We start from the raw sequence: 22,614 nt of genomic DNA, 5'->3' as shown, positions 1-22,614 counted from the left end.
CAACACTGATAGAAGTTCTGAAAGCTTTAACGAGTGCATGCTGAAAAATAAAGCATGTTAGTCGAGCAGGCACATACGACAACAGAGAAGTGTACTTGTGTATGTTGACGTTTGCCTGATCACTAAGAGGCAGGTCCAGACTAACCAGTAAATTCTAGGTATTGACTGGTAAAATAGCTACTGATCAGTACGGTAGACACTGACTGCTCACAGCTCGTGCTGCTAGCATAGTGAAGCTGGCAAATGAGATTAAATTTAGCACCACTTGAGAGAATGCGCCATCCCTACGCAACAATTTTTTGCCGCACTGGCTCCCATTGGCACCGGTGGGTATAGGCAGGTTGCTATCTCTGAAGCGAGTTGTGCTCCATTCGCAAATTTCGAATACTCAAAAACTTTGAACAGCAAACACTATGCACAAAATATAAGTTTTGAATATTCCCCCATTGTAACGAGATGTTCATATAGCTTGTACGTCATGCAGAGTCCAAATTTTGCATTTCCTTCTCAAATGACAATAGAAAGATTGCCCTTGCTTGAAAGCTCAGTTTTGTACATTGCAATAAGTACACCTTATTTTCTCCCGAAGTATGAACTAGGCTGTCGCTGAAGTCTGGAAAAAAAAAAAAAAAAAAATCTGGCAAAAAAATTTTTTATGAAGCGAATGCAAAAGCATAAGTGTTGAATTGTGGAACAAGTATGCTTGTATTGTGTGTGTCACCAAGTTTCACAGCTGCTGTCAATGTAGGTAGTTAAGAGTAGAGTACATTGCTGCATCCACCACACCGATTAAATCTGTTGAGCAAGTGTCGTGTGGAAGGCAGCACATTCATTCTATGCAGGGTAATGATGGGGTTCCCACAGTGGCTTGTGTCTGGTGGTACACGTGTCCTTGCGTTATCATCATCGCTTTCCCTCTGCAACTTTTCCTCGTTTGGCTACTATGACTGAAAGGCTTGGCCTACCACCCTTGTTAGCCCTACATACACGCTATTATGCTCAAGTACAAGTCAAGAACTATTGCTTGTGTGGTGTACCCTTCTGCCAAAGCAATGGACCTGGATAATGCACACAGCGGTTTTGAAAGGAGCTTGTGGTTAATGCGTGGCATTGTCAACATTTTCTCACCTAGTTTCTTTTTTTGTCGCGGCAGTAATTTTTAACCAGATTAAGTCCATAAAATAGTGGAAATGACTCACGTCACATTCAAAATACTCGCATTAAAGGCCAACTGCACTCAAAATTTCAACCTCTTGAAAACCTTATTTCTATATAGTCTTTCTAAAAGACTAAAAAGACATTTGCACTCCTTTTTTACAAGTTTTGTGACACTGCCAAGCAGTATGGGGGCGTAAAATCGCAGAGAAGGATGACAGCTGAAATATGCATATCCGCGGCGCAAACAACCATACAAAAATCGGAGATTTTGAAAGCGAAATTGAGAAGAGCACGGCCATTACAGCCAAGCTGGTGACATTCCAGCTGGCCAGAGCAAACCTGAGCGCAACACTCCGCCTTCGCCACAGCCTCATGAGAAGTACACCCAGCAGAGCTCGACCGGCTCTCCCGGCTGGCAAAAGGAAAAAGCGTAGGGCCGGCTGCAATGTCACTTCCGCTTCATGGTTGTTTGCACGATCCGCCGGCAGGCGCAGTGTCGCCTGCGATGGAGCTGTTTTAAACGCTAACAATGCATTTCACAGGGCTACCAGTCATGTCCCAGTGGGTTTGGTGGTACGTACTACACGTTCAAAGTAAATTTGGCCGAGGTGAATTTTGAGTGCAGTTGGCCTTGAAAGGCACTCAGCGCTGCGCAGAGGAACAGCTGGTGAGTTGCAGGGATGACTGCCATTACTACCTTTTCGTTAGGTTCACCTGTAGTCAGCCAGAGTTGAGTTGTGGTAGTCCTGGGGTTTTGCGCTCACCTTGCATTCCGCAGGATCCTGGTTTGAATCGACCCAGTAGTGTTTTCGACTCAGCAACTTTGTTTAGAGGAGCCTCCCCAAGTGTGGAAAAATTCCAGGTGTTCCATGGCACACTTTTTTTATCATTTGAGCAGCCTGCCATTTTGCACACCACGGGCGGCATATGTTGATCAACAAGGGCAACTAATGCTTTCACAGTAAAAAGAAAAGGCTTAGGTGCACACATGACCAAGCTAGGACAGACTCTTCATCAAAGTGAATGGTGCAAACACAAGTAGCTCCTCTCAACAAGACCACAAATTCAGCAGCTATACTCGGTTACAACTCAAGAACGGCACCACCTCATGTAGTATATCACTCCGCCAAAGCGCCGGACCCGTGAGGTCGGTGCGCGCGCATTTTGAAAGGGGTTTGCTATGAATGCGTGATATCGTCTGCCTTGTCTCACGCAGTTTGTTTGTCGTCACTGGAGTCGTTTATAAGCATATTAAGTCCAAAAAATCACGGGAACGGCTCACGCCACGTTCGAAATATTCCCAGTAACGCCCTACTTGCGCCGCGCGAAGAAACATCCGGCTACGGTGATAAGGCACAGTGGCAACTTCCGGTGCCGTTCTTAAGTTGTCACCGAGTATAGGAAGTACACAAGAGTTTGTTAACTCTCCGTAACGTTGGGAATATGACTACCCAGTTCATCAACAGGGTGCACCCTCTGTTTCATAGGCAAGCCCCAACCCACTTGAATTATGACCCTGCACTGAAGCCAGGCTGTACATGCTACACATCAGTGGGAACTGGTATCTAGCCAAGCTGTGCCAGTCTAGCCAACTGTGTCCCCAGTAATTTTGTGTGCACTCGTTGGCACATCACAGGGTATAGCGCGAATGCAGCATTTTCTTTGCAGTAGCACATCTAAAGACTCCGTATTAAGCATACGTTGAACCAAGAACTGCACTCATTTGCTCAGTGGAGGCCTATGTAGCAATGTAAAACTGCACCTGAGAAAATTTTTAACTGGCCACAACAATATATGGACGATTTACCTTAGTTTATGCACTGAATCACAAATCAAGGCTGACATGGCACATACACTTTATTTGGACCAAAAAAAAAAAAAAAAAGAGCACACATGAACCATTGCAAATTTTGAAGTCTTGACCATGTATAATGATTAATTCATTCACAAACTGAGTTCTGATCATGGCTGATGATTCATTCATGCAAAAATTGGAGTCTTGATCATGAGTCGATGATTCCAAGCATCCTAAATCCATTCATTGTGGCCAAGAGTCCGCCGCTACACCTTCCGGCGTGTTGCTCGTTTCGATGCTCGCTGCAAAGTAATTGTAGCAGTCATTACACCTCAGTCTGCACAACAAAAAGAGGTGTGCTCACTAGTTCCGATGCAGCAGTAGGGCACAAAAGGCCCAGATGCCCGTTAGAAATGTCCAATACAAGTACACACCAATAAATCCTTGCATGCTTTACCAATGTGCTTAGCAGCTCCTCACCGATGTGCACCAGGTCATTTTAGTGTGTGCACAACAAAGCTTCCGCTCACCTGTTAAACCTTGGACAATGTAGCCAATATTAAGCAGTAAATTATGCTGCTTTGGTCTTTGGTCCTAGCTCATTGTCTGTGAGTGAGCCTCCACAGAATATCTCTTCATAGGAACTCGGCTTTGGTGGGGAGGCAGCAGTAAAAATATTAGTGAACAAGCACAGAAACAGGTACTAAAGGAGTCAATGTATTTTTATCTATGGATGGGAGTGAAAGGGTAAGTCTGCCATTTCTTGCCCTAAGCACCGTCCAATTAAACAAAGAGCACAAGATCCATCCTTTCAAATCCACACCACACTTCCCTTCTCGATTTCACACAAAACATCGGCTTTCGTCGCCAAGACGAGTGTACAACGCAGGTTGTGCGATTGTTGAATCATCGCTGAAATCAAATCCTGAAGCGTTCACCACACAAACTGTTCGCACAGCGATGTGTGCAACATCAACTCACTTTATCAACCGTGGCGCTACCTTAGTTGCAACACAGCGCTCTTTTTGCACTAGACAATTTGGAATTTTTCGAGGAACTTACAATGAGCCAATATAATGGACTTCAGCTTCAAATTATCAAGCAACTTCTACCATTTGATTGCACGTAAAATTGACGGGAGCAGCAAACCACTTCTAATTAATCAAAAATTTCAATTTGAACTATCGAGTGGACTATTTTCGTGCACTCTTTTGCTTAAAAATGAGCATTTTAAATTTAAAAAATTTTTTTGAAGACACCTGATGCCAAAAGAACCCCAGGCGTGTGGGATTAGTAGCACAATACTGCGTTTGGCCTTTGTCACCTGCTTGTGTGCGTCTTTTCTGCCCACCCACTGTATTCCCAGTTTGCTGCAGTGTGTTGACAAACAGCACCAGCCCATTTCTCACGAGCGAGGCAATGGCTGGGGCGAGCTGCTATCACCCCACCCGAAATCGAGCCACTTGTGTCTCTCGCCATAAATTGCAACCCACAGTACTGCAGACGAAATTCTTGCAAGACACAAAAGGTGTTTTATGCTTGTTCAGCGAGTGCAGGAGGGAAGTTTTATGTCTACTGTTCACTCGAAAGCTGATTCTCAGTTGATACTCACTGAACCTCACTCAGCAAGCATTGCAAGCCTGATTCAGTCACGTCACTCGAGGATACGAAACACAGTACTGCTTCTCCCGCCACCCCCAAAACACCCAGAAATCTTCTTGTTTGGTTTGGATTTTGAAATTTTAAAAACCCAACTTGGCTGAGAAACTTTCTCTTTCATGCACTTATGGCATCGCTATGATGCAAAGACCCCCATTCAAAACCTCACCGGTTCAGTCGCTGCCGCTGAAGTCCCTGCCGCTGGTTCAGCAGTCTCTTCTTCATCTGAATGAAAAGAAGATTCGGGTTTGTGGTTCACTCTCAAGCAATACCTTCAAACACTGCCATGAACAGGCAATAAAATATAGAATCACCCCATTTGCCATGACACCAAAGTTGCAATGGAAACAAGAAAAAGAGAATGCACAATGTCATTTCTATATTAAGCGGCTTACAATGCAAATACTGCTGTGCAGCTCATTGCGTGCATCCCGCCTGCTCTGGCTATGTTTATGTTGCCTTGCCGGAGAAACATGAGCGAATTGGGCAGGCACGTAGTAGTATCACATTGTCACCTACCTACTTGCTGCAATGGTCCGCATTGTAGTAATGGAAATTAAAAGTGGGTGCACATGGTTGCGTAAAACTAACTTTCATTCTAATGCACATGTTTATTATTCTAACTAACAAGTTGCACGTCTATTTTGTACCAGGTTGAAAAGTGTGCATTTGCACTGAAAAATTGTGCAGTGGGTAATAATTTATTTGTTCGCTAGACATGGCAGGCACACAAAGTCATGCGAAAGCCTTGCTTTATTTAAAACAAAACAAATGGCATTTCACTACAGATGCTATTAGTGCAATTCATCCAATATATGCTTGCATTCCTCAAGTAACACTCGCACGAATCTTTTTTGGTCAGAAAGGATCACTGTGCTTTTTTGCACTTCTGTTTTAACAGAGAAGCTACTGTAGGTCGAGCCTTTTCATTTATCTGCTGCAGGTCGCGCGCAACGAGGCAAGAGTGTAAGTATGTATGCATATATATATATATATATATATATATATATATAGTTAAACCTTCATGTGTAACGAACCACGGAATTTTTCGTAACTTCAAGTGTATGCACCCCATGTATTCTCACCCTCTGTGTAACGAAGTCCCGTTTGGCGGAATTTCAATGTAACGAAGTTTCATGGAGAACTAGGCACGAAATATAAGTTGTAGAGGTATATTTTGGGAGACGCAAGCGCCGAAATGGGGTCTGAATAAAATGCGAATGGCGACACGGGCCGCCCAATGCCGCGGATGCAGCGAGCCACGGAGTCTGTGAGCAAGCCCCTTGCCTCAGAGCACTGCACGGGCCTGATTTTAGGGCCCGAGCCCGGCCTGAACCCGCTTCGCGAAGCCCGAGCCCAACCCGGGCCCGTAACACCTAGCCCGAGCCCGGCCCGGGCCCGCCATCTCAAGCCCAGGCCCGGCCCGGCAATTTATTTTTTGGCCTAGGGATGGCCCGCGCGTGTGTGACCAGGCCCGGTCTTTGACGCTGAAGCAAGTTTGTTTATTATATTCCGGGCAATCAGACGGAGCCTCTAGTCTGTAGAAGCACAACATGAACTAAAACGCAACAAATAAAGGTTTAAAAGTGCACGTAGTTTAGCTTTCACCGTCTGCAGTTCAAGCTACATCGGCGTAATAGTAGCTCGTATTCTTGCACGAGAGACATCATCACCTTTGATTACCAGACTCTGGCAACTTCACGTGGTTGTCTAGGCCACAAGTTGGTATTGTTGAAATTTTTTGATCCGCATTTGAATCAATGACTATGTACGCGCGTTGAAATACTTCACCTGCAGTGGTTGTTAAGCGGTGTTGTTTCTCTGGCACGCGAGTTTGATTCCCGGCCACCGCAGCCGCACTTTGATTGGTGCGACATCTAAAACACACGTGTACATACATAGACATAGGTGCAAAGCTCCAGGATATCTGAATTAATTAATTTCCCTCTTGGGCATTCCTTGTAATCGTAACTTTGGTATGTTATGCACCAAAATATAAAATCTTGATGCAGTACAAGAAATGCCATTAAAATTGCAGTATAGTGACCATCAGACCTAGCAAAACACGTTTTTAAAACAATGCGTACAAATAACAGCAAGAAGTGCGCAACAATAAACCAAGAATATTCATTTTGATGCTCTTTCCTACACTTCACGTCGGACCTATAAACGGCCATGCCTATGAATTCAAGCCCGAGCCCGGCCCGGGCCCACGGCGTTGAGCCCGAGCCCGGCCCGGGCCCGCCGATAATCGACTTCGGGCGGCCCGGGCCCGTGCAGTGCTCTACCTTGCTACAAACTGTGTGGTGTGCATACACTGCTGGCTCACTGCTTCCAACCGCTCGCTGAAACGCAACTCGAGGGGCAAATGAGAGGGGCATGCCAGAAAAAAAAGCGGATAACGTTGGCGAAATTTTCACAGTAAAACGTCATATGCGCCGCTTACGAAAGTGCCCATCAAACATCCTCCGCGGTGGCAAGCCTAATCGCCTCTTGCGGGGCCGTCGCCGCTGCATGCCGCCGTTTTGCCCTTCATTCGAGTTCGCTCATGCTTGTTGGGTTTCATCGTTACAGCATGCATTTGTGAATCTTTATGAACCTTGTGTGCACGTATTTTTTCACACCTGCATCCGTGATTGCGCACCGGCGGCAGCTTCTGCGCTAGGAAGTTACTCGCGCTACACGCGGCAGTGGGAGGAGCCTGACCAGTTTCGCCAATGGGGAGGTGCGCACCCTATGGCGGGAGCTTCGAAGCGCTCGGGGATGCCGAGGATATTTGATGGGCGCTTTCGTAAGCGGCGCGTATGACGTTTTACAGTGAAAATTTCACCCACGCTATCCGCTTTTTTTTTTCTCGCGTGCCCCTCTCGTTTGCCCCTCGAGTTGCGTTTCAGCGAGCGGTTGGAAGCGGTCGCTGGAGCTACCCACATCACGGGGGTGGTCTCCGCGGCTGCGCCAGCGCACCTGTGGCTTGCGGGGCGCGTTTTGCGGGGAGAAAATGCTTCATGTGGTTCACGCTGATGCCCGCGTAGACGATTAAGCTCCGACAGAAACAGAAACAGTGCGCCTGCCGTGTATGCACGCCACGTTTTGGTTTGCAGGAAATGCTTCACGGAATGAACACTTCATTATAACCGCGAATTTCAATGTAGCGAAGTAAATTACAAATTTTACCGACTTCATTACATCGAGGTTTAACTGTGTGTATATATAAAGGAGGCAAAACAGCCCGCTGCAGCAAGTGGCCAGATAATGTCCCAATGAAAACAAATGCAGAATAGAACACTCTGTAGTTGTGACGGGAAAAGAGAGGGCAGCAGCAGCACCTGATAGACGAAAAGATAGCGGCCACAATTCATTCTGAACTGCGCAGATTCTTCTCCCGTGATGATGCCGCTAGTTTAAAGGGAAGGTGAAGAGGTTTTAGAATTAAAAGTTGACCAGCAGCAAGTTCACATTGAATAGTTTCCGTGGATGAAATATTTTCGCAATACCTGCAATGTAAGCGGCACAATACGCAAACAAAAGTCGCCCGAAGCTCTGCTCTCATCTGGGCACGTGATGCTGGAAGAGCGATGTCATGAAAGGCACAACCAATCAGAGGAGTCAAAGACGAAGCGTGCGCCACTTTCAAATGGGAGCGTGCATTCTGCAATATAAGTGAACAAAACTATAAACCCGCCTCTAAAGCATTTTTTTGGAAAGCACTTCAGCTTCCTTTTAACCTAGACCAAGCGCTTGTGACGTTTTCTGGCCGCCCTAAGAAGTGCAGATTCTCCTCCTGTTCCCAAACCTGCTTGGGAGCAGGTTCCCAAACCTGCCGGCGGCCTTGCAGAAACCGGTTCCCAGACCCGCCGATAGAGTGAGCAGTGGTCTCGCATGGTTGGGTTCCCTTTTCCCCCGCTAGAGGAAGAAGCGAGGAGGAAGCCTCCCTGCCGTTTTCGGGTGAGCACCCCTCGACGTTCAAGCCGGCACAAGAGAACTGCATTGATTGATTGTACGGTTTAACGCGCCGACGCAACGCAGGCGATGAGGCGCGCCGTAGTGGAGGGCTCCGGATTAATTTTGACCACCTGGGGATCTTTAACGTGCGCCGAAATCTCTGACACACAGGCGTTTCTGCTTTTTGCCTCCATCAGAAAAGCGGCCGCCGCGGCCGGGAATCGAACCCGCGACCTCGTGCTCAGTAGCGCAACGCCTTAGCCACTGAGCCACCGCGGCGGGTCACAAGAGAACTGCAGCTCTGCTGTTTCAGCAGATTGGTTTATCCATCAAGACTGCAAAAGCGCTTGTTTTTGTAGTCATCTTAAAATTTTTTCAAGTCTAACCTTTTAAGTTAAAGCTTGTTCAAGCTCACAAAGGGTTTCTTTCGAACTTGTAATGGTATGTAGTGATGTTTTTCCAAATGTCCCCAACCCCATCCCCACGAAGTCCCCAAGCTGTAAAAAAAAAAAAAAAAGGCGGCAGCCTGTATCTACTATGCCCGATCAAACAAGCTTCTAGTCTGTGTTTTGGGCATACAGTTTGCCTATCATCTGCACATGTTAAATTTTCAACCTGGCTCAATTTTCAATTCAAGAGGACAAAAAAGAGCCGACGTTCCATTAAAGCTTGCCGAGAGCTCTACGAGATGGAGCAATGTTTTATGACGAAGCACAGGCCCAACATACGTACCTGCAATGGTGTCCAGTGGCTTGGGACGCCTTCCTCGCGTCTTCTTCGGAGTGGACGCCGTGGCGGGCAGCGACTCGACCCCTGCAGCAGCAGCGCCCCTGCGCCTGCCCCTCCCGAGCGTCGCCGCTTCCTCCCCGTCCGCACCGGTGGTTGCAGCTTGTCCACCCAGGTGCTCCCCGGGAACTGGCTCTGCTTCTGCCTTGGCTGTCTTTTTCTGCCTGGCTGAAGCAGTGCGGGTGGCACGGGAGGAACTCCTTGCTTCAGCACCATGCGAGGTTCCTGCAACTGCTTCCTGCAACGCCTTGGTCTTGCTCGTCGATGAACCCTCTGCAACACCATCTTGATCATCGACTTTCGGGCCTGAAGTCGAAGCAGCAACGCGGCCACCCCTCTTCCGCTTTGCAGGAACATCAGCGGTGTCTTGTGCAGAGTTCAGCTCATTCCCAGAAGCCTGTGCTGTCTGGTCGACTTTTGGGCCAGACGCTGAAGCAGCAACCCGACCACCCCTCTTCCTCTTAGCAGGAAGGTCGGCAGTGTCTTCTGCAGGGTTCAACTCACTCCCTAGAGCCTGCACTGTTTTGCCCATCGATGAACCCCCTGCCATGTCAGCTTGGTCAGCTTCCGGGACAGATGCAGAAGCGGCAGCGCGCCCAGCCCTTTTCCTCTTTGCAGGGACGTCAGCAGTTTCTTCTGCAGCGTTCAGCTTGGTCCCAGAGGCCTTTGTTGTTTTGCCCTCTGCCACGTGATCTTGGTCTGCTTTTGGACCTGACGTAGCAGCAGCAATGCGGCCGCCTCGTTTCCTTTTTGCAGGGACATCAGTAGCGTCTTCAGAGTTCAGCTCACTCCCAGAAGCCTGTGCTGTCTTGGTCTGGCCTGACGATGAGCTCTCTGCCACGTCACTTTGGTCTGCTTTCGGGCCCGCCGAAGCAGCAGCACGACCTCCCCGCTTCTTTCTTTCAGGAACGCCAACTGTGCTTTCTTCAGTCTTCAACTCACTCTCGGGAGCTGCGGCTCGTTTTCCCCTGGTCTTGCCAATGGGCAGGTCCTCCACCGTGCCACCTTGGTCACCCGATGTAGAGATGGCAGCAGCAGGACGACACCTCCTTTTCTTGGCAGGAGTGCCTGACGGTCCTTCTTCAGCTTTAAACTCACTCCCGGGAGCTGCAGTCTCAGCAACCTTGGTCGTGCCCACTGATGAGCCCTCTTGGTCAACTTTGAGGTCCGACGAAGCAGCAGCGGTACGACCACCCCTCTTTTTCTTCGCAGGAACACCAGCAGTGTTTTCTTCCGTGTCCTGCTGATTCTCAGAAGCTTCAGGCTGTGATGCGAGAGCACGTTTTCCTCTGGTTTTCCTTGAAGTAGGCATTTCAAGAGCCGCAGCTGCTTCATCCTGCTGCCTCTTGTCAGGTGTAGCAGTCTGCTTCTTGGAGGCAGTCGCACGCTTTGCCCGGCTTTGAGCTGCCTCTGGCGTTGCCAACTCCTTCGCAAACGACACTGTGGCCACCACGTTCTGGGATTTCTTAGCAGAAGTTTCAGTTTCTGTCCCTTCAGCATTACCCAAGTGCCCAGGATCTGTGTCTGCAGATCTCTCAGGCTTTGAGTGACGGCGCTTGCTCACAGAGTCTGCAGGTTGCTCTGTGTTTGCATCACCTTGCTGTGGCTCTTGGTTCGATGCCTGCCCATGTTTGCCAACCTGGGAAGAGCTGCACGGGTGTTTCCCAACGATGCAAGCTTCCTTCTTCTGGGAGTGTGGAGTACCACTCTCTTGACTTGCCCTTTTCAGCACTGGCGTGGAGGTATTTCTTGTAGCCCTTGGTGATGGTACTGGAATCTGCGATTTTTCCCCTTGCACGTCATAGGAAGTTGGTGTCGCTCCACTTTTCTCATGCAGGTAACCCGTCTCCTGAGCAAGGGCAATGTTCTCACCACTTCGCTTATTCAAGATTGGCGTGCGTCCACCCTTGCTGGTTCCGGCTTTCACAGGTGAGCCCTTGCTGGATTCTTGCTCAGTCTTAGGGCTTTGTGCAGTGCTGGCTTCACTGTGAAGTACCTGTTTTTCAATCTCCTTTTTAGAGCCTGATCCCCGACTAGCTCTAGAACCACTGGCGGGCTGCTCAGACTTGAAACTCTGCGAAGTGCTGCCAGTGTTTTGAAGGTCACCGTCTTCTCTCATGTTCACAGAAGCTGATATCCGTCTAGAGACTCTGGTTGACTGTTCTGTCGTCGGACTTTGAGCAGTGCCTATTCTTGAGTCTTTTTCCCACTTGTTCTTAGGTGTCTTGGCAGTCACATCAACAGAATCGTGTTGAGAGGTCTCATTTTCACCAAGTGTGCCTTTTGAAGCTGGTGTGTTGGCACTTCTACTGCCTCTGTTCTTTGGCACTGCTTTAGGGCTTTCAGCCATACTGGAACCGGTGACATTAAGGTGGGAATCTTCGCTCACTCTCTTAGTTGAAGATGCAGCTCCATTCTTGATTTGCTGGTTCCCAGCCTTGGGGGTTTTTTCGGACGTGTTCACACCCTCCGACGACTCATTTTCTTCAGTCACATTTAGGGCATCAGTGTGGCCAACCTGGCTTCTCCTCGAACCCCTGGGGCTAAGCTCTTGCTGCAGAGTCTGTCTAGATTCCCTTGTTGAAGCTGGTGTGTGGTTGGCCCTAGTGCCCCTTGAAGGTGTAACCAACTCCGCCACAGAGCTTGGCACAGCCTTGGGTGTTTTCACAGGCACAGTGGTGATGCTTTCTTGAGCTTCATCTTCAGGCCGGCTTTTCCGTCTTGCGCTAGGACCAGCTGTGCTCGCTCTGGACCTCTCGACAACGGTGTCCTGGTTGTCGGAGGCGGGTGTTTGGCTACCTCTGGAGCTCCTTGCAACAACCGTGCTACCTGCTGGCTCCCCAAAGCTCTGTTGGCGCTTAGCTTTGGGAGTGATGGCAGGCAAGCTCACACTATCATTCTGCTCTGAATTGTCACCATCTTTAATTGCGTGCTCTGAGGCTGCTCTACGGCCAGCCAAGCTCTCTCTGGCATTCGTGACAGCTTTTTCTCGAGTTCTGTCATTCGCAGAAGCTGGCGTTCGGCTACCCCTAGAGCTCCTCGCAACCACCGAGCTTGAAGGCTCAACTGCAGTTGTGGTTTCTTGCTCCTGAGCCTCACCTTCTTCAGGCCTGTTTGATGCTCTAGCACCAAGTGAGGCTCCCCTGGATTTCTTACCAGCATCTTTTTCTGCAGCTTCAGCTTTATCCTCGCCTGAAGTTGATGCTCGGCTACCTCTGGAGCTCCTTGCAACAACTGTGCTACCTGCTGCCTTGGGAGTTGTGGCAGGCAAGCTCACACTATCATTCTGCTCTGAATTGTCGCCATCCTCAAGTGCATGTTCTGAGGTCGCTCTACGGCCAGCCAAGCTCTCTCTGGAATTCTTGAAAGCTTTTTTTAGAGTTCCTTCATTCGCAGAAGCTGGTGTTCGGCTACCCCTAGAGCTCCTCGCAACCACCAAGCTTGAAGGCTCAACTGCAGATGTGGTTTCTTGCTCCTGAGCCTCACCTTTTTCAGGCCTGTTTGATGCTCTAGCACCAACTGAGGATCCCCTGGTTTTCTTACCAGTGTCTTTTTCTGCGGCCTCAGCTTTATCCTCGCCTGAAGCTGATGCTCGGCTACCTCTGGAGCTCCTTGCAACAACCGGGCTACCTGCCCGCTCCCCAAAGCTCTGTTGGCGCTTAGCCTTGGGAGTGGTGGCAGGCAAGCTCACACTATCATTCTGCTCTGAATTGTCGCCATCCTCAAGTGCGTGTTCCGAGGCTGCTCTATGGCCAGCCAAGCTCTCTCTGGCATTCTTGACAGCTTTTTCTTGAGTTCCGTCATTCGCAGAAGCTGGCGTTCGGCTACCCCTAGAGCTCCTCGTAACCGCCGAGCTTGAAGGCTTTTCAAGTGCAGTTGTGGTTTCTTGCTCTTGAGCCTCATCTTCTTCAGGCCTGTTTGATACTCTAGCACCAGCTGCACTCTTCCTAGATCTATTGACAATGTCTGTTTCTTCAGCCTCAGCCTCATCATGCATCTTCAAGGCTTTTGTGCTACTGCTTCTACCTCTGAAACTCTTCTGGGCCACCTCCGGTTCTGTTGCTTTAGCTTCCTTGACGCTAGCTGAAGCGTGTCCACTGCTGGCCCTGGTGTTTTTCTTCGAGGTTACTGAATCATCCACATTATGCAAGAGCTCCATGGAGCTTTCAGAATGGTCAACACCGCTTGCCACATCCAAACCATTTGAAGTGCCAGTCTTCTTGGCTGCTGCAGCTCCAGTCAAGCTCTTCCTGTCACCTTTTGCCACTGCGTCTTTGTTTGCCTTTGCCGACAGTGGCGTGCAACTGGCTCTAGTCGTCCGTGCAGGTATGACAAGCTTCTGCAATGCAACGACTGGGCTGAGTGAGAAGTCCTCAGGGGTTGGTACACGGTCAGCTGTAGGAGTCTTGGCAGGTGAGTCTACCTCTTGGTGTGAACTGTCACCCTTTTCAACAGCAGCACTTGGGCCCGGCAAACTTCCACTCCTAGTGCTTCTACAGCTCTTTTGTGCCATTTCCTGATGCGTGGCTTCCTTGCTTCCATTAGACTCTGTTAAAGCATGTGCATCGCAAATCCTCGAACTTGAAGGGTTTCCCAGCTCTTCCAATCCACCCAATGACTTCTTTGAGCTTCCTGCACGGCTAGAGTGATTTGCCTTGGGAGACATATTTTTGTGTTCGAAAGATTCACCTTCTTCATGTCCTTTCTTAGCAGGCGTCTCAACCCCTCGAGCTTTGGCGCTTGGTGTGCGACTAGCCCTGGAACCCTTTTGAGCTTGTCCATCAGAGTCAGGAGAGCTCTTCATGGATAGCCCGGTTTCTTTCCTTTTAGGCTGAACCCGAGGTGTACGTACACTGTTATGCTCCAAGCTGCCAGGTACGTTGGACTCCATGGCTTGGCCATTCTGGGCATGGTTCTGGCTGGCAACTTTAGCCTCCCCTGAGGAACCAGAGGCATCTGGTGGAAGTTCTTCATTTGGATCAACCTCGTTCATGCTGCCGGAACCAAGTGATTGCTTAGGTGTCTTGCGCAGTGATCGATGCCCTATGCTGCCACTTGACACATTCGATGACTTCCGAGGCACATTTGCCCTTGGAGTTTGAAAATGTGTTGCAGAAGAGCTGTGCTCATCAGAAAATGACAAAACTCCATATGACCCAGTACTAGTGTCAAAGAAGCTTTGGCTCGAATCAGGGCCTTCGGAAATCGTGGTGTTCGATTTTGTTTGGTGTGACAAGCTGCGTGTCTTAACACCATTAGACACATGCCCAGCACCAAGAGGCGGAGGCACAACTGGTGTACTAGCAGCGAAAACTCCCTTGCTCGTGCCGGGCGTGGCACCATTTTGGACTTGATCAAAGCTGTCTTGGCCAGAACTGGAATAGCTGTTGCGTGACACTGAAGGCCGCCCACGAACAGATTTCTTCATAGGCGAGGTGTGAAAAACATGCTGTTCCTTGGCTCCACCGTGGCTAGATGAGGAAGCATCTAGCATGGACGCATCAGTGTCAGAACGCACACTGGTGGACGCCACCGAAGGAGTGCTCTCCACATTTGCCAGCGAGCTTCGCAAGCGCAGTGCCCGTATCCTTGGCTCATCGATCAATGGTGTTGATGTGGTAGACGGCACTGAGTCGGACGGCCGCCCATTACTCAGACCAGCTTGCACGTCGTCTTCAGCATGCGGACCTTGCGAGGGTGTTACAGAGAGGCTCAAATTGGGATGTCTTCCTTTGATTTGATTGTTGGAGGGCTCTTGATCAGAACGATGTGGAGTGTCACTCCAGGACAGTCTCTTGACAGGATTTGTAGACTGCCCAGAACCCTTTACAAGTCCCCGTTTAAGTGATCCCTTCGAAGTACTTGCACCTTGGCTCTGGCGACTGGTATCGTTTGAGCCTGATGTTGTCAACGGTGATACAAACTCCTCAGGTGGAATATGAGGCGTTTTGTACACAGACTGGTCGAGGAAACTTGCACTGGACGTGCTGGCAGCAGGTGTGCCATGTGGTTCCCGCGTGCCATTGAATTCAGGTGTACCATGTGATTCTTGATCAGTACGAAGGTGGCCACCTGCTCCATTTTCCAATGCTGAACTCTCTCTCATGGCCCCTGCAAAAAAAGAAAAGAAAAAAAAAAAAAAAAAAAAGCAGAGCCGACATTTATTCGATGCTCCATTACAACACAGTCGAAGCTTAAAGCAAAGCTTTCTGTCTCACTTATGGCATCTGTAGTACCGTATTTTCCGGTGTATAAGTCGCGGTTTTTTTCTGAAATTTTTGTTGGTGCGTCTTATCCACCGCTGCGACCTATGTATGGAACAAATCCGGTTCGCGGCGGCTGCGCCTCGCCAGCGCACGTTGAGACACAGCTCTATGGTCTAAATGAATCCAAAGCCCACCGCCAGGGTGTTTCTCATAGCCCATTGTCGCTTCAGGACATTAAACCAAAGAATTCCCATAAACAATGATGATGGCCTGCAACAACCGCGTGCCACTTTCCGCCATGCGCAGTAACTACAGTTCAGAATAAATTTAAAGTAACATCAAACCGGGTTGCAAAAACAAAATGCAGCTTATAAATTATTACAGAGAGTTACACTGAAGGAGGTAAACGTGCTTCTAATTTTTAAAATGACAGCTTGCTGATAAGTTTCGATTTTCGAGCTGCTTCGATGCGCGTCACTTCCGTCCGCCATGACGCCTTTATTGCGCTGATTTATGACAGCGCGCAAGTGACGCGCGATGTTTTGAGAGGTGGCCAAATGGGTCTCCGACTCTTGGGACTCCATTTCTACAAAAACAGTTGTAGCCGGGTTGATAAAGGCCGAAGTAATTCCGTCCGCGAAGGGTGATGATGTTGGCGAAGAAGACATCAGTGAGTCGGAGGATGACAGCGATGCGCCGGCGGAACATCCCCTTGAAGTTGCTCAATTGTTTATTTGTTAGCGAGTTGGAGGAAGACCTCGATGGTTTTGCCTAAATGCCGTCTGTAAGTACATGCCATCTGTGTGCATCAATAAACCATTTTTGAGAAGCTCTGTCTAGACTTTGGACAGTATATGCACGTGTCTAGCCATTCCTACCGGGGGATGTGTTCATAGGCGGCTGCCGCCGCAACCATGTACTTTCACCGCAGTTTCTAACGATATGATTCGCTATGAGTTTACCTAATTAACAATGATTCGCTATGAGTTTACCTAATTAACAAGTGCGTGTTGTATACCGGTGCGTCTTATACACCGGTGCGACTTATACAGTGAAACCTCGATATATCGAACAGTGCGGTGCCCGCGAAATAGTTCGATATAGCCAGAATTTGATATATAAAATCGCGTAAAAAACGTGTCATAAACTGGTACAAATAAATAAGTGGACGAATTGTGCAGTAAATACCCAATTGGAGTTTCAAAGTATTTATTCTTTTGGCTTAAAATACTGCAGCAGGATAGCCCGCTTCTTGTTGGCAGTGGCGTGTTTAAACAAAGCTTCCACAACGTAGTCCAAACTTTCCACAAGCGATAGGCCAGTGCCTTCCATAGCGCTGCAGTAGCGTCGCAGAAGGGCCAAAGCCGCTAAGCCTCGGTCAAAGTCGGGACCAGGGCACTATCATGCTTGCAGGTTCAACCTGGGCAGCGTCTTCGTTTGTCCGCTCAGTAATACCTCCGCTACGATCTCCACGTCCGTCAACTCCGCCGTTGTTCCGCTGCTGTCATCAACGCCAACAAAGTCATCAATGCACATGATTCGTTGCTCAGCACCGTGCCCTTGCTTCTATGAATCATTTGTGCAGCGACTTCTCAACATCTTCAAAGGCAGCTTTGCGTACACGCCGCGCGCCTGAGTGCTGGTTTTGCCTTGGCTACTGCCTTGGCTTGGCTTTTGTGTCACCCTTATGCGGTGAGGCAACTGGCCAGGCAGCGGCCTGCACTCGCCGCTACGTTGAAGTAGCGCCATCGGCGCAACCAATGCGCCGCAGTCGGGAACGCCCATCGCACCACCGCTAACCTCGAGGGTACTGCGGGAAAGCTCGCTGCCTTTCAACAGCGTGTGAGCGGTCTGGGGTGGCGGAGTTCGATATACCCATTTCACGTCTGTCCCAGTTCGAAATAAAAAATTAAAAATGCATGTGATTTTCTGCGTGATATAGGAAGTGTTGGATATAAGCAATAATTCGATATACCCGTGTTCGATATATCGAGGTTTGACTGTATACGTTTTTTTCGGAAAAACTGTCTTTTTGAGGGGGGTGCGACTTATACAAAGGTGCGACTTATAGACCGGAAAATACGGTACACCTCAAAACCCAGGACAGGAAAGCCAACTTCCACCTGTAAAGCATACTCTGCCTCAAATATACTCTTTCATAGGTGAAGCCTGCTTTACGTGTTCGTATCAACAGAGGAATACAGTCAAACCCGGTCATAGCGAACTGCAATATGCGCCACGATTAGTTCGATATATCCAATAGTTCGATATAGCCGATCCCGCCTATTAACGAGTTTGTTGTTACGAGTTCGCAATACGTGGGAATCCCCTTGCTATCCCCACGTGCAAAAACAAACAAAAAGTATGTCATTACCATACACAAAACAATCGATTTATTGCAAATAATAAAGCTACTTTCCGCCTAAACTTCCTACATCAAAAAAAAAAAAAAAAAAAAAAGCGGTGATTTTTGTTTTTTCTTTTGTTTTGGCAGCGTCTACTAGCACACATTCGTTAAACAAGACATTGCTTGCACCAGTTCGAGTCCATGTCCTTCAATATCGAAGAAATATTGGCGGATCGACTGCCGAAAGCACTTCATTAAGCGTCGAACGGCTTTCACTCGCGACATCCTCTGCCTCTTCGGTGCTTTTCATCAGCATTACGTCGGTGCGGCTGATGGTGCCCGCGTCTGAAACGCTTACAGCGACGGCAAGGTCGTCGTCGACACTCGGGAAATCTTCGAAGGACACTCCTTTCGGCACAGCATCAGGAAGGTTGGCGAGCTGCCGTCTTGGTCCGGACTCACTGACGGGGCGGGTTCCGTCATGAGTTCCGCGAGTCGGAAATAGTTACGGAAAGTGTCGGCCGTCATGTCACTCCATACGAGGCACAATGTCTCAGTCGCGGCCTCTGCTCAGTGGTCGCGGCCAATCAACATCTCAATCGCACTCAGAGTATTCCCACCACCTCATCCTCAATTAAGCAGAGAAGAAGCCACCACTATTCGGCGATTGCAGACAAATTCTTATCCCCACAGCACCCTCCTCCATTCCATCTACCCAACTCAGTATCCCTCCCTTTGCAATTTCTGTCCAACGCCGGGCACCCTGTACCACAGGTATGGGAGTGCCAAAAAACTCCAAACCTACCCCCACAATCCCCTTCCTAACTTTTGAGCAGTGGATGGCTCGTCTGGTCGATCCGGACCTTGGACACCAGCAAGAACTGGTCAAGAGGGCCTGGACGGCAAGTTGCAGCCTGGGTATCCCGGAATAAGGATGCCCTCCACCAGGCGAGTGCCCTGCCATCAGCACTTATGCTCAATAAATGTTTATTCTCCTCCTCCTCCACTCTGAGACCATGCATTTTGGCGGCCATTCTAGGCATGCCGAGTTCGATAAATCAGATGTGAAGTTTGTTATAAGGAACATGTTTCGCATGTATTTGCGTAACTGATTTATTTTTGTTCGCTATATAGCACAATTCACCCTATCTGGGTTCGTTATAGTCAGGTTTGACTGTACCTCACGAGAAAGCTTTGCATTCAACCATCGCTGCATTAGACGGAGGGGCGCATCACTTTTAGAAAAAAGAGATTTTAGTTAGGAGTTCCCAAATTACGTGAGAACGTGCTAATATATTAAGTAAGTTCTTTGCCCACCTGTCACGTGAGACCGCCTACCAGGGCGACGCTTACCCCGCTTACCCATACCAGAGTCCTTCAATGCCTTTCTGGTCATGAAACTTCGCCGTCACCAGAGCTTTGTTCGCTGCCACGCCGCGGCGCTGATCGGGGGGCAGCCGGGGGCGTGGTCAGAGCACGTCTGGCAGGGAACAGACCACGGAGTAAGATAAAATAGACGCTCGCCGCCTTATCAGCAGTGCGCTTTCGCTTTACGTGTCGTGGGCCGCTCAAATTTTTGTGAGTGGCGAAAAAATTTGGTGCGAACGGGCATGCTGCTACTGCGTTTCTGCCTGCCGGTCTGGCTGCAGAGCAGCGGCGGCCGCCCGATGCCTTCCGATTTGCGGTTGTGCCCCTCATGGTAGCCTTTGTCCCCGTATGAAACTTGGACGGGAGTTTCATGACCAGAGAAGCATTGAAGGACTCTGCCCATACCTTCAATCATACACCACCCTGGTCATACAACGTTTTCGCGCGGTCCCATGAAAGTCATAATCGGGGTTCCACACTATGGCACAGTCCTGCAAGATGTGCCCGATGTGCGCTCATTCAATATGCGCACACGAAACATGCTTGCCCAGAGAAGAAACTTGTGGCATTGGCTGTGGCTGTAAGGTTACCTTCGGGCTCGTCGTCATCAGTTGGCACTTCAGCAGCGTTGCTTGAGCCTTTCTTTTGCTTCGAGAACCACTCAAAACGAAAAGACTTGGCACCAATCTTGAGCAAGTCCTTGTGGTTCACGAATGCCTCGTTTTCTACAGGTATCCCATTCAGTTCCACAGTGGAGCCATCCACATTGACAATGTGTGCCTGCAAAAGGGTTGGGGCATTGTACCACAAAGGTGACAAGCAAACAAGGATGACCAGGGAAGTTTACTCACTTGATTATTCTTATCCACAACCACCAAGATGTGGCTTTTTCCAACACTAGGAATGCGAATGTCACAAGTGGAAAGCCTAGAATAGGAAAAAAATTTAAGGTTAAAAAGGGCATGCATGTTGTTATCATGAAAGCCACCCAGCTAGAACTAAATGATTACTACACGCACAGGTCGATCTGCTGCTTTTGCTTCAGTGCCCTACAAGCCCTCCTCAGTGCAGCCACTTAAACATACACACTCATCACTAAAAAATTGCTAAATAAAGAATTAAAGGGATTTTTGTGGATTATATGCTCTTTACACCCAAGGGCATCCCTTAGAGCTCACTGAATCGAAACGGTTTCTTACCTCTATTCACTAGAACATTATTATTTATCTAGAAATTACTAGAACGTTACTTCTGTAATGTAAAAATGCTACTTGTGTTACTAGCACACTCAAATTACTCCAGTAGGCCTCGGTACATGCATCTAGCATGCGTCTCAAGTCGCAGGACACAGTACACACTAGGTCCACCTTTAGTCAGCTAGAGTTGTCAAGCTGTGGTGGCGTGGGGGATGCGTGCTCCTCTGGCATCCCAGAAACCCCCGAGTTCAATTCCCATCCATACTGAAATTTACCAATTTTCTTCTATATTAATAAAATTTTTACTTTTATTCTCCTTGTGCCGTCAGCCATTTTGTCTGTTACCCGTAGGTTACGCGGCATGTCCATCCTACCGAGGCAACTCACAGGGGTGGAACAGGGCACATGAGTTTGGGAGCAATCCTGGAAGCAGGCAAAATTGCCTTTTGTAACAGACTTTGAGCAGCCAGAAAGGTCTTTTGGAGCAGGTTTGGAGCAGCCAGAGAGGCCAATTGGCAATGGGCTGGATCAGGCTGCTGTGCCAACCCCCTGCCAATTAAATTTTATCTATTTATTTGGTGTTCTACCGTGCATAGAACCTACTCCGAACCAGGGATGCAGTTTTTGTACTATGTCTGAAAATTTACAAAATTACACCATCTTCCCGTAGGGGAACACAGTAGTATGCGAAGCAGCCATGGGGTCGACTGAAGTTCCCATTAGTTTTCAGTTCGTCGTATCAGTAGCTTCTTGACGTAGTTTGAACGAGTGAAGGACATAAGGAGCGTTCGTAGCACATGCTCCCGTCTGTTTGTAGCGCAGTGGGAAGAGCGCCACGTATGTCCCGTTGCGGCCAGAGTCGTGGGAGAGAAACCGGGCGCCGCCTAACTATTTCTTTTTATAGTGGACTGCGCTGACGTCAGCCCAAACACTGACGGGGCTGAAGAGACGCGCATGCGCAGTAGAGTGCGGACGGCGGACAACGACGACGAGGGAGGGAGGGACACAGCCACGAACATGACTTTCTTTGCATCTGATAAGCGGAGTTATATCCACCTTCGGCCCCAGTGAGCGCGCCGTGCTATCACCATTCAAAGGGACCTCAAGTGCAGAGTTGATGGGGTCAAACAAAAGACCTCGCTTCGTGTCCGACAGATGGCAGTGTTAAGTGAACTCACATAGGGTGCTTTGATGCCATCGCCGTCGTACGGCAGACGCGCATGAATTGAGGCACCCCAAACTCATGGTGGCACTCCGTAAAACAAGGCGTTTGTTTCAATTTTTATCGAACAGCGGTTTCAGTGCGTCCAAAGAAGAACATAGCTGCCTCTCTTCACCCGTGGCAGGGTTCTGAGAGTCGAACGTACGCCGGAGACTACGTAACGATAGCAAGGCATTACCGCTGGACCGTCCTCCACATGAGCAAAGCTAGTCCTGTTGATTGATTGTGGGGTTTAACGCGCCGACGCAACGCAGGCGATGAGGCGCGCCGTAGTGGAGGGCTCCGGATTAATTTTGACCACCTGGGGATCTTTATCGTGCGCCGAAATCTCGTACACACGGGCGTTTTTGCTTTTCGCCTCCATCAGAAAAGCGGCCGCCGCGGCCGGGAATCGAACCCGCGACCTCGTGCTCAGCAGCGCAACGCCTTAGCCACTGAGCCACCGCGGCGGGTGCAAAGCTAGTCCTGAAGTTCACAGGTGAAAAGTGAGTCATTACCCCACAACAAAGGCAAACCGAATGAACAAGCGAGGGCACATTATTTAGGACCCTGTTTGTTTAATACATGCACCTACGCTCATCAAAAATAGTTGGCTAAAACTGAAGTTCACCTCTAATAAACTACAACTTTTTGTACAAATATTATTCTGTTTTCTATGTGTTTGCGATGTGACTCAATATTTCACTGACTTTTGGTCACTTTCAATTGATTAGGGTGCAGCGGCCGGCACCGGCAAACAAAACCGTGCAAATACAACACAAATAAATCTCAAGGGAAGGCGAAGAAGGCGCTTAGTGCCTGCGGCATTACAGCGCAGCAAAAGCCAACTTCCATAACCGCTCATAGCCTCGATGAAACCGAAACCACAACCGCATTGAAACTGCAAACAGGCCAAGTTTTCCGGCCCAGGGTACCATGGCGGTCATACCTCGCGG

The 22,614-nt window shown here is 49.0% G+C and overlaps 1 protein-coding gene across 2 annotated transcripts in view; it reads right to left on the bottom strand.

The window, feature by feature from the left end:
* Positions 1-2,997: 2,997 nt before the first annotated feature.
* LOC144155939 (uncharacterized) overlaps positions 2,998-22,614 on the bottom strand; it is a 36,745-nt gene continuing 17,128 nt past the window's right edge. For both annotated transcript variants that reach the window (XM_077687661.1, XM_077687660.1), the window contains 5 exons: positions 20,113-20,188; positions 19,852-20,041; positions 9,287-15,451; positions 4,782-4,837; positions 2,998-3,255 (listed from right to left, as the gene is read on the bottom strand). In XM_077687661.1, the coding sequence (XP_077543787.1) occupies positions 3,220-3,255; positions 4,782-4,837; positions 9,287-15,451; positions 19,852-20,041; positions 20,113-20,188 (6,523 nt within the window). In that variant the 3' untranslated portion in view covers positions 2,998-3,219. The remainder of the gene's footprint in view (positions 3,256-4,781; positions 4,838-9,286; positions 15,452-19,851; positions 20,042-20,112; positions 20,189-22,614) is intronic.

Source organism: Haemaphysalis longicornis, unplaced genomic scaffold (assembly GCF_048455015.1).
Source record: "Haemaphysalis longicornis isolate Haplotype H1 unplaced genomic scaffold, Haemaphysalis longicornis Haplotype H1 scaffold_1, whole genome shotgun sequence".
Taxonomy (NCBI): Eukaryota; Metazoa; Arthropoda; class Arachnida; order Ixodida; family Ixodidae; genus Haemaphysalis; species Haemaphysalis longicornis.
This window is presented reverse-complemented; position numbering and strand designations above follow the sequence as displayed.